At 43.8% G+C, this 12,407-nt stretch overlaps 1 protein-coding gene across 1 annotated transcript in view; it reads right to left on the bottom strand.

Annotated features, from left to right (window-relative positions):
- LOC106572560 (arf-GAP with coiled-coil, ANK repeat and PH domain-containing protein 3) overlaps positions 1–12,407 on the bottom strand; it is a 112,571-nt gene that overhangs the window by 48,238 nt on the left and 51,926 nt on the right. Inside the window, exons 2-3 of the mRNA XM_014146849.2 lie at positions 6,705–6,762; positions 1,174–1,293 (exon numbers count right to left, since the gene is read on the bottom strand). Of these exons, the coding sequence (XP_014002324.1) occupies positions 1,174–1,293; positions 6,705–6,762 (178 nt within the window). The remainder of the gene's footprint in view (positions 1–1,173; positions 1,294–6,704; positions 6,763–12,407) is intronic.

Raw genomic sequence — 12,407 nt, 5'->3', positions numbered from 1 at the left:
AGGTACAGGATGGCAACAACAACTGAGTTACACCAGGAACGCACAATCCTTCCATCAGTGCTCAGACTGTCCGCAATAGGTTGAGAGAGGCTGGACTGAGGGCTTGTAGGCCTGTTGTAAGGCAGGTCCTCACCAGACATCACCGGCAACAACGTTGCCTATGGGCACAAACCCACCGTCACTGGACCAGACAGGACTGGCAAAAAGTGCTCTTCACTGACGAGTCGCGGTTTTGTCTCACCAGGCGTGATGATCGGGGATCCGCGTTATTCGTCGAAGGAATGAGCGTTATACCGAGGCCTGTACTCTGGAGCGAGATTGATTTGGAGGGTCCGTCATGGTCTGGGGCGGTGTGTCACAGCATCATCGGACTGAGCTTGTTGTCATTGCAGGCAATCTCAACGCTGTGCGTTACAGGGAAGACATCCTCCTCCCTCATGTGGTACCCTTCCTGCAGGCTCATCCTGACATGACCCTCCAGCATGACAATGCCACCAGCCATATGCTCCTTCTGTGTGTGATTTCCTGCAAGACAGGAATGTCAGTGTTCTACCATGGCCAGCGAAGAGCCCGGATCTCAATCCCATTGAGCATATCTGGGACCTGTTGGAACGGAGGGTGAGGGCTAGGGCCATTCCCCCCAGAAATGTCCGGGAACTTGCAGGTACCTTGGTGGAAGAATGGGGTAACATCTCCCAGCAAGAACTGCAAATCTGGTGCAGTCCATGAGGAGGAGATGCACTGCAGTACTTAATGCAGCTGGTGGCCACACCAGATACTGACTATCACTTTTGATTTTGACCCCTCCTTTGTTCAGGGACACATTATTCAATTTCTGTTAGTCACATGTCTGTGGTACTTGTTCAGTTTATGTCTCAGTTGTTGAATCTTGTTATGATCATACAAATATTTACACATGTTACATTTGCTGAAAATAAAGCAGTTGACAGTGAGAGGACGTTTCTTTGTTTGCTGAGTTTAGTAGTATATACATAGGGAGACAAGTTATGTGATGAGCCTTAAATATCCAGAAAACATAGATGTATGTGTAGTATGTGATTGATATTCAGTCAGTGTGTACAATAACAAGGTTATGAGGCTGTAACCAAACCAATAGATGATTGGTGAATAGACTTGAAATTCGACTTTATTCTGGATCCAACTAAACCTCACCGAGATCATCTCATCCTTCTTGCATTGTTGGGACAGGTCCCGTATCCCATTCACAAAGAGTTTGTTGGCACTGACATACGCCTTCCCTGCCTCGATCATCCCACTGCATAGCTTCACCAGCTAGGAGAGGAGAGAAGAGAAAGACAGAGAGAATGAGTGAGTGTGTGGGGGTCGGTAGAAGAAAGTAGGGTCTGTATACCAAGCATCAAATTATATATCTCGCTACATACAAGTCGATTCCATTCTTAAATACTGTATACACTAGAGGGACTTTCTCTGGCTTGTAAATGGACTGGTGAGATAAAAACCTTGAATGGGCCGTCCATGTGATTATATCACTGAGATGCTCTTGTAGCATACCATATTTTTCCCTTTCCACAGCAAATCCCTACATCATATTCCCACCTAACCCTTTTGTACATTTAAAAACATGCTCACCACACTTGGTGATTACGTGCGTCCTACGGTTGCATGTTGGTTTTAGCCCCCTCCATGATCATACTGTATCACCCATGGTAATGTGTGGTGTGGTGGAGAACATTCTCACATGTTAACCCGTGACATAAGAATGCAACTAAACACGCATGTCACCACTGAGGGGAAAATGTGGTCCAGGACTGGGGAATTAAAACCAGAGTGTTTAACTATGAAGACTTGTTGGTTATAACCACAAAGATACATCTATCAACTGATGTATCTACTCTATGGTTTAGCATAGGCCAGGATCTACTGTAACTGCCAAAAAGCTCTTCCAATCCATACACTGACGAATACACAGTGTCACGACTTCCGCCGAAGTCGGTCCCTCTCCTTGTTCGGGCGGCGTTCGGCGGTCGACGTCACCGGCCTTCTAGCCATCTCCGATCCACTTTTCATTTTCCATTTGTTTTGTCCTTGTCTTACACACCTGGTTTCATTCCTCCAATTACTTGTTCATTATTTAACCCTCTGTTCCCCCATGTTTATTTGTGAGTGATTGTTTGTTTGTAATACGGTCCGTTATTGTGGGCTCGCATATTTGCGTTGTATTTGTGAATATTTGAGTAAATTACGTTTATTACTCACATCTGCTGTCCTGTGCCTGACTCCTCTACACCAGTTACACACAGGCAATATTACACACAGAAAGATCACAAGTCACATTACTACACTGAACAAAAATATAAACGGAACATGCAACAATTTCAAAGATTTACAGTTCATATAAGGAAATCAGTCAATTTAAATAAATTAATCTGGCCCTAATCTATGGATTTCACATGACTGGGAATACAGATATGCATCTATTGGTCACAGATACCTTTAAAAAAATATAGGGTAAAAAAAAAGTCAGTATCTGGTATTGTCACATCCTGATTCGTTTCACCTGTCCTTGTCGTCACCCATCTTCCCCATTATCCCCTGGGTATTTATACCTGTGTTTTCTGTATGTCTGTGCCAGTTCGTCTTGTTTGCCAAGTCAACCAGCGGTTTTCTCTCAGCTCCTGCTTTCTCCCCCAGTCTCTCTCTTTCTCATCCTCCTGGTTTCTCCCCCAGTCTCTCTTTTTCTCATCCTCCTGGTTTTGACCCTTGTCTGTCCTGACTCTGAGCCCGCCTGCCTGACCACTCTGCCTGCCCCTGACCTCGAGCCTGCCTGCCGCCCTGTACCGTTTGGACTCTGCCCTGGCTATGAACGCTTGTCTGTCCCCGACCTGCCTTTTGTCTATCCCTTGGATTATAATAAATACCAGAGCTCAAACCATCTGCCTCCTGTGTCTGCATCTGGGTCTCGCCTTATGTCGTTATAGGTATGGATCTCGTCACGGTATCTCTGTGCATTCAAATTGCCATCGATAAAGTGCAATTGTGTTCATTGTCCGTAGCTTATGCCTGCCCATACCATAACCCCACCGCCACCATGGGGCACTCTGTTCACAATGATGACATCAGCAAACCGCTCGCCCACACGACACCATACACGCCATCTGCCCGGTACAGTTGAAACCAGGATTCATCCGTGAAGAGCACACTTCTCCAGCGTGCCAGTGGCTATCGAAGGTGAGCATTTGCCAACTAAAGTCAGTTATGATGCTGAACTGCTGTCAGGTCAAGACCCTGGTAGGATGTCGAGGATGCAGATGAGCTTCCCTAAGATGGTTTCTGACAGTTTGTGCAGATACTATTGGGTTGTGCAATCCCACAGTTTCCTCAGCTGTCCGGGTGGCTGGTCTCAGACGATCCCGCAGGTGAAGAAGCCGGTTGTGGAGTGCTGGCATGGTTACACGCGGTCTGAGGTTGTGAGGCCGGTTGGACGTACTGCCAAATTCTCTAAAACGACATTGGTAAAGAAATGAATATTCAATTCTCTGGCAACAGCACTGGTAGACATTCCTGCAGTCAGTATGCCAATTGCACACTCCCTCTCAACTTGACATCTATAGAATTGTGTTGTGTGATAAAACTACACATTTTATTGTGGCCTTTTATTGTCCCCAGCACAAGGTGCACATGTGGAATGATCATGCAGTTTAATCAGCTTCTTGATATGTCACACCTGTCAGGTGGATGGATTGTTCTTGGCAATGGGGAAATGCTCACTAACAGGGAAGTAAGCAAATGTGTGCACAACATTTTTAAGAAATACGCTTTTTGTGGGTATGGAACGTTTCTGGCATCTTTGATTTCAGCTCATGAAACATAGGACCAACACTTTCCATGTTGTGTTTCTATTTTTGTTCAGTATAATTTCCTAGAAGTCTACAGAGAGGTGGAAGACTTGAACCTAATAAGTCACCAAAAGGCCTGTCACAATGTTTAACTGCTGACAGCTGAACTTTGACATGTAGCCTAATATATGGTTCACTACAATGTTTGTTGTTTCTTTCTACATTCGCAAGACATTGAATCAAGGCCAGCCTCTCTCACTCTCACCCTGCTCAAGATACTCTTCTCAAGAAAAGTGCCATTTCCTAACAGCTGCTAGCCAGATTCAACTCAGGGCTGGCCAACAAACCCTATCCTCTCATGTTAATCACTCAAAGCCCTGTAGAACTGGGAGTGAACTGGACATGGGCTGCCAGTGTTTCCTGTTGAGAGGAGAGTCCCACCTGTTTCCCTACTGGAGGGAAAAGAAAAGGCGGAAGAGACAGGACTAGTGGCTTGACAGTTGGGTTCATGTTGGTGTACAGTAATGCCCTTCTGTGTATTGTGGCAGTACACTAGTGGTTTGGGCTTCAGGTGAGTTAACATTGTTGAGGCAAATTCAAACCCATATGAGTAACTTGGATATAACACTTCATATATGGTTCTCACGTATGTTTATTATTCAACAGTTAATACCAGAAGATGTAAGCTACAGTATGTATGAACTATATGCTAACCACCATATCATGACACCTGACGAGCCAAATAGCCTTATACCCTCACATACTGTCAAACAGAAACATTCTGCACTTTTCACCATCATTGCTCATTTGGAGCCCACTGCAGGATACCAACAGTGATGTTAGTGAAGCAGCAGACTAACCTCCCTGACACATAATTCAAGGTCATGCGGAACAGATGGAGTATCAACACAAAGCATCAGGATCCCTCGTTTAGAGAATAACCCAAAGCATTAGGCTCCCTCGTTTAGAGAATAACCCAAAGCATTAGGCTCCCTCGTTTAGAGAATAACCCAAAGCATCAGGCTCCCTCGTTTAGAGAATAACCCAAAGCATCAGGCTCCCTCGTTAGAGAATAACCCAAAGCATCAGGCTCCCTCGTTAGAGAATAACCCAAAGCATCAGGCTCCCTCGTTAGAGAATAACCCAAAGCATTAGGCTCCCTCGTTAGAGAATAACCCAAAGCATCAGGCTCCCTCGTTTAGAGATTAACCCAAAGCATTAGGCTCCCTCATTTAGAGCATAACCCAAAGCATCAGGCTCCCTCGTTTAGAGCATAACCCAAAGCATCAGGCTCCCTTGTTAGAGAATAACCCAAAGCATCAGGCTCCCTTGTTAGAGAATAACCCAAAGCATCCGGCTCCCTTGTTAGAGAATAACCCAAAGCATCCGGCTCCCTTGTTAGAGAATAACCCAAAGCATCAGGCTCCCTTGTTAGAGAATAACCCAAAGCATCAGGCTCCCTTGTTAGAGAATAACCCAAAGCATCAGGCTCCCTTGTTAGAGAATAACCCAAAGCATCAGGCTCCCTCTGTCACGTCCTGACCATAGTGAGTGTTATTTTCTATGGTAGATTAGGTCAGGGCGTGACGGGGTGTTTGTCTGGTTTTTGTATGTCTATGTTTTGGTTCTAGGTTTGTATTTCTATGTTGGTGTTATTTGGCATGACCTCCAATTAGAGGCAGCAGGTTGTCGTTGTCTCTAATTGGAGGTCCTATTTAAGGTTAGGTTTGTCCCACAGGTGTTTGTGGGTGATTGTTCTTCGTGAGGTTTATGTTCCTCCAGCGTCACGGTTTGTTGTTTTGTATTTACTTAAAGTGTTATTTGTTGCATTCGGTTTCACTGATTTAAATAAACATGTGGAACTACGAAAACGCTGCATCTTGGTCCACTCTTTCAAACTGCCGTGACACCCTCGTTAGAGAATAACCCAAAGCATCAGGCTCCCTCGTTAGAGAATAACCCAAAGCATCAGGCTCCCTCGTTAGAGAATAACCCAAAGCATCAGGCTCCCTCGTTAGAGAATAACCCAAAGCATTAGGCTCCCTCGTTAGAGAATAACCCAAAGCATCAGGCTCCCTCGTTTAGAGAATAACCCAAAGCATTAGGCTCCCTCATTTAGAGCATAACCCAAAGCATCAGGCTCCCTCGTTTAGAGCATAACCCAAAGCATCAGGCTCCCTTGTTAGAGAATAACCCAAAGCATCAGGCTCCCTCGTTAGAGAATAACCCAAAGCATCAGGCTCCCTCGTTAGAGAATAACCCAAAGCATCAGGCTCCCTCGTTAGAGAATAACCCAAAGCATCAGGCTCCCTCGTTAGAGAATAACCCAAAGCATCAGGCTCCCTCGTTAGAGAATAACCCAAAGCATCAGGCTCCCTCGTTAGAGAATAACCCAAAGCATCAGGCTCCCTCGTTAGAGAATAACCCAAAGCATCAGGCTCCCTCGTTAGAGGGTAACCCAGTGCTTTGAAAGCCAGTCTAATGCATTCTAATGCAGTCAGTCCTCTTCCCTTTTTCCCCTGCCCCGCGACGTCACATTTAGTCCACACAAACCTGAGCTGCTGAAACATTAAGCAAGTAATCTGAGTGAGATTATGCTTTCCTTTTCAATTGCACCCAGTACTCAGTGGTTTAACAAAGACAATCTTACAACAAGCATAAAGTGTTATACTGATGGGTGAAAATGTATTATAGTAGGATTCTCCAACTAGCCTACTGGTCCTACCTGTGATACGGTCTGATATACCACGGCTGTCAGCCAATCAGCATTCAGGGCTCGAACCAGCCAGTTTATAATATGTCTTATACTACAGGGATAATAGGAGATGTAGGATATCTGAAAAGGCTTCCTGTGGTTTGCTAAAAAGATAAACAAATATTTCTTACTTTGTCTAGTTTAGCTTCAATCTCTACCACCTCCGTCTCCACTTCATCAATGTTTGCCCTGCAAAATAAAAAACAGGACTTTGTTAGTACAGTAACATTGCATGTATCATACTTTTTTTCGCTATATATACACACACCACACATTTCCCACGTCGAAGGAAAGAGTGGGGAGGTTACATACATCAGACTGGCAGTGAGGTTCTTGGATCAGAACACAGACATGTTCAAGCCGAGACATACAGGCTGGTTTGGGAGTACTCTGGGGAGTGTTAACTGGCTAAATGAAAGAGAGATGCTGGCTGGAAACAATTGCACTCAGACATAAGAGTGACTGGATGTTCTGTAAAGCTGTGGTACAGTCACACCCCAAAACACCCTCATCTAGTCACCACCACCACCACCACCACACCCTAGAGAATATGGGACCTCTACCTCTGCCATGCTGTGAAGGAGTGCCCTATCCTAGCCCACACCACTGTTTATACATGCTTCAGCTGTGGGTGTGCACTGGGGCGGCTTCCTCAGATGGCTTGGAGACCACATCACAGGGTGAGATGACTGATATAGGGAGGGATCAGGGAGGAGGGATGTAATGTAATCATAACAGCTCAGTGAAACAGATCTACAGTATATCTGCTGCTTTCTCACTGTCTGCGCTGTGGGACTGGGAAGGTTTTACTTGACTGGAGTCAGTCAGTGTAAATCAGAAAACACATCATAGCTTCTTCTTCCCTCTTAGCTCTCTGTGTATGTATCTCCATATTAGCAGCGAGCAGCACATTTTCCATTAGAACAAGAGGAGATATCTCTCTCTCTCTCTCTCTCTCTGATGAAAGTAACTGTGTCATATATCGGCCATGAGTCGCTGCCAGGCCTGCTCCATCTCTCCACCTTTCTTCCCGTCTTTCTCTCTCCCTCTCTTCTCACCCCATCTTTTTTCCCTCTCCTCTCTCCCTCCTCCTCCCTCTCTCCCTTTCCCTCCTCCTCCTCCCCCTTCGCCTCCTAGATTAGGCCGGTTGGCTGACTCAGGCTATAGCATGCAAGTCTCAAGGCTCAGGGAAATACTGTAGGACGCCACGTGCTCTTGTCTTCCACTGTCTTCCTCTCTGCCCCCACAGCCACATGCTCTTGTCTTCCTCTCTGCCCCCACAGCCATGTGCTCTTGTCTTCCACTGTCTTCCTCTCTGCTCCTATAGCCATGTGCTCTTGTCTTCCACTGTCTTCCTCTCTGCTCCTACAGCCATGTGCTCTTGTCTTCCACTGTCTTCTTCTCTGCCCACACAGCCAGAGTCTTTACTGTCACTACTGTATATCCATTCAACTGGACCATGCGTGAATCCTCCAAACAGGGAATATTGGAAGAAGTTCATGGATTCCAACCATATTTCCTAATCAATACCAAACAGTCCTTCCTAATCAATACCATATGTCTGTGCTTTTATAACCTACAGTAAACCAGTGTTTCCCAACTCCGGTCGTCAAATACTCCCAACAGAACAAATTTTTGTTGCAACCCCGGACAAAAATATGTACTGTTGGGAGTACTGGAAGACCGGAGTTGGGAAACACTGAGTCCTAAACTGATTCCCCTTTCTTTGACCTAAACTGATTCCCCTGTTAATGACCTAAACTGATTCCCCTGTTAATGACCTAAACTGATTCCCCTGTTAATGACCTAAACTGATTCCCCTGTTAATGACCTAAACTGATTCCCCTGTTAATGACCTAAACTGATTCCCCTGTTAATGACCTAAACTGATTCCCCTGTTAATGACCTAAACTGATTCCCCTGTTAATGACCTAAACTGATTCCCCTGTTAATGACCTAACGGATTCCCCTTCGAGACGATTAGGCTTACTGACTGCACCCACCAGTAATCCTACTGCAAGTAACTCATAATGTTTTCATAGCTGATGTCAACTTTACACAGCCATGTTAATACATGATAACACCTGGGTCCCAGGCAGCTTCAGCTCTGCTTTAGTGGAGCTATATTTTGCTCAAGCCTCTGAGAGCATGACAGTTAGTACCCTTGTAATGTCACGGTTCTTTTACTCTCCCATGTGTCTGCAATGCGTGATGCTTAAACGGTGACCCATTTAAAAAAAGCATTTGCAGTTTATTCTCTTATTCTTTCTGAAGTTTCTTAAAGACTTGTTCTTCTTGTGACTGAGCATATGTATGGTAAACACTCTTCCTAGTTCCTACAGTATGCCTTTTTCTAATCAATACTGTTGTTATTAAATAACTATTGTTATTGGCAATAAAGGACAACAGTGAAGCATAGACAAGCATAGACAAGCTAGGTTGGACAGGGCTTTAGTTCAAAAACGTCCTGTATCGCAGGTGCTGCGAATCTTTCCTCCTGTCCATAGAAGAGAACTAGAGTGGACCCCCTGCAGGCAACACGTCTCTCCTCTGCAGTAGCCTAGCAGAGCTAACATGGAGTGGACCCCCAGCAGCTGTTAGCCTTCCAGATGTGTCTCTTTTGTGGTCGGGGGCTGGCTTGAGGGACAGCTGCTCACCCTGGCCCCAGGCCCTTCACGCCCATCGCCCTGTCTCACTGCACATGACTTCCATAATGGATGCGCACAGCGTCCCTAGGCTCGTCACCATGGTAACCATCCCCGAAGTGGGCCGCGGCAGTCACACCACAGGGAGTGTGTAGGTTATATGACACAACATGGTGTTCAAGACTCGACCACTTCCTGTGCTGAGTAGCCTTTAATCAATGGACCACTGCTGTTAGTAACTAATCAATACACCTTTACTGCCACACAATAACAATAAACATGTCTATAGTGCTCTCACTCACACCACCAGGAAGTGCTATGTCCGCCACATTGATGTATATGACTCAACACAGTGTTAAAGGTGTGTACTGATGTCTGGTGAAATATGAATGAGTAGGGCTGTCCCCGACTAAAAAAAATATTGGTTGACCGAGAGTCATCTGTTCTTTCCACCAACCGAGTGGTCGAAATTCTAAAATGTGTACTTTTCCATATGTAGACACACCCTATGTTTGAATAAAATCAACTATATGTAGGCTACTGAGCTTGTCTGATGCTTTAACCACTGAGATTAAAAATGAAGACACACAAATTACTAAAGAGGGAGCCAGAGATAAATATTTCAAATTTTATTTAACTAGGCAAGTCAGTTAACTTCTTATGGAAGGTAGCGTCCCACCTGGCCAACATCCGGTGAAATTGCAGAGCGCGAAATTCAAATGACAGTATTATAAATATTTAACTTTCAAAAAATCACAAGTGTAATACATCAAAATAAAGCTTAACTTCTTGTTAATCCAGCCGCTGTGTCAGATTTGAAAAAGGTTTTACGGCGAAAGCAAACCATGCGATTATCTGAAGACAGCGCCCCGCATACAAACATGAAAAACATATTTCAACCAGGCAGGTGCGATACGAAAGTCAGAAATAGCGATATAAAAAATGGCTTATCTTTGATGATCTTCTTCTGTTGGCACTCCAAAAGGTCCCAGTTACATCACAAATGGCCCTTTTGTTTGATAATGTCCTTCTTTATATCCATAAAAACTCAGTTTAGCTGGCGCGCTTCAGTCAATAATCCACCCAGTTTCCCTCCATCAAAATGCATACAAAATTTATCCTAAACGTTACTAAGAAACTTTTCCATACAAGTCAAACAACGTTTATAATCAAACCTTGGGTACCCTAATACGTAAATAAACTAGAGGTCGACCGATTAATCGGAATGGCCGATTAATTGGGGCCGATTTCAAGTTTTCAGAACAATCGGTAATCGGTATTTTTGGCCACCAATTTGCCAATTTTTGTATTTTTTATTTATTTTTAAATTATTATTTTTACACCTTTATTTAACTAGGCAAGTCAGATTAAGAACACATTCTTATTTACAATGACGGCCTAGAAACGGGGGTTAACTGCCTTGTTCAGGGGGGATTCGTTTTTGCAACCTTTGGTTACCAGTCCAACGCTCTAACCACCTGCCTTACATTGCACTCCACAAGGATTAACAGGCTGACTACCTGTAACGCGAGGGCAGCAAGAAGCAAAGGTAAGTTGCTAGCTAGCATTAGACTTATAAAAAACTATCAATCTTAACATAATCACTAGTTAACTACACATGGTTGATGATATTACTAGTTTATTTAACGTGTCCTGCGTTGCATATGATCGATGCGGTGCCTGTTAATTTTCATTGAATCACAGCCTACTTCGACAAACGGGTGTTGATTTATCAAGCGCATTTGCGAAAAAAGTACTGTCGTTGCACCAATGTACCTAACCATAAACATCAATGCCTAACAGGAATATTTAGACTTAGTCACCCGTTAGATAAAATACGGAACGGTTCCGTATGTCACTGAAAGAAAACTTTTGTTTTCGAGATGATAGTTTCCAGATTCGACCATATTAAAGACCCAAGGCTCGTATTTCTGTGTGTTTATTATATTATAATTAAGTCTATGATTTGATAGAGCAGTCTGACTGCAGCAGGCTCGTAAGCATTCATTCAAACAGCCCTTCGCTGTGCTTCAAGCATTGCGCTGTTTATGACTTCAACCTGGGTGGGTATAATTTGTGGAACGTTCCAACAGGAATCTATTACAAAAACTTCGTAAATAACAAGGTTTCCAAAAAACAACGCATACAAAGTTGTATAGCGGCAGAATAAGATACCGGGTAGGGAGTGGTCTATTTCATTGCGTTTTTCACTCATCACGTTTATTCCGAAAAATGTCTGTCCTCACGTCTGTTTGCCTATGGACAAACATTAAGAATAAGCTACGAGGTGAGTTGATGCCTATTCGGCAGCTAGTTAGCTAGGTTTGTATGCGTTGCTACTTTGTATGCGTTGTTGGTTGGCAACCTTTTACTTTACGTTTTTTGGAACAGATTCCTGTTGGAACGTTCCACAAATTATACCCACCCCTTCAAGCCTATCAACTCCCAAGATTAGGCTGGTGTAACCGATGTGAAATGGCTGGCTAGTTAGCCGGGTGCACGCTAATAGTGTTTCAAACGTCACTCGCTCTGAGACTTGGAGTAGTTTTTTCCCTTCCTCTGCATGGGTAACGCTGCTTCGAGGGTGACTGTTGTCGATGTGTTCCTGGTTTGAGCCCAGGTAGGAGCGAGGAGAGGGACGGAAGCTATACTGTTACACTGGCAATACTAAAGTGCCTATAAGAACATCCAATAGTCAAAGGTATATGAAATACAAATCGTATAGAGAAATAGTCCTATAATTCCTATAATAATATAATAACTACAACCTAAAACTTCTTACCTGGGAATATTGAAGACTCATGTTAAAAGGAACCACTAGCTTTCATATGTTCCCATGTTCTGAGCAAGGCACTTAAACATTAGCTTTCTTACATGGCACATATTGCACTTTTACTTTCTTCTCCAACACTTTGTTTTGCATTATTTAAACCAAATTGAACATGTTTCATTATTTATTTGAGGCTAAATTGATTTTATTGATGTATTATATTAAGTTAAAATAAGTGTTCATTCAGCATTGTTGTAATTGTCATTATAAAAAAAACATATAATCGGCCGATTAATCGGCATCGGTTTTTTTTTTGCCATCCAATAATCGGTATCGGTGTTGAAAAATCATAATCGGTCGACCTCTAAAATAAACGATAAAATTTAAGACAGAGGATCGTTATTGTCTTTACTGGAGAA

The sequence above is a fragment of the Salmo salar genome, chromosome ssa15, assembly GCF_905237065.1.
Source record: "Salmo salar chromosome ssa15, Ssal_v3.1, whole genome shotgun sequence".
NCBI classification, from domain to species: Eukaryota; Metazoa; Chordata; class Actinopteri; order Salmoniformes; family Salmonidae; genus Salmo; species Salmo salar.
This window is presented reverse-complemented; position numbering and strand designations above follow the sequence as displayed.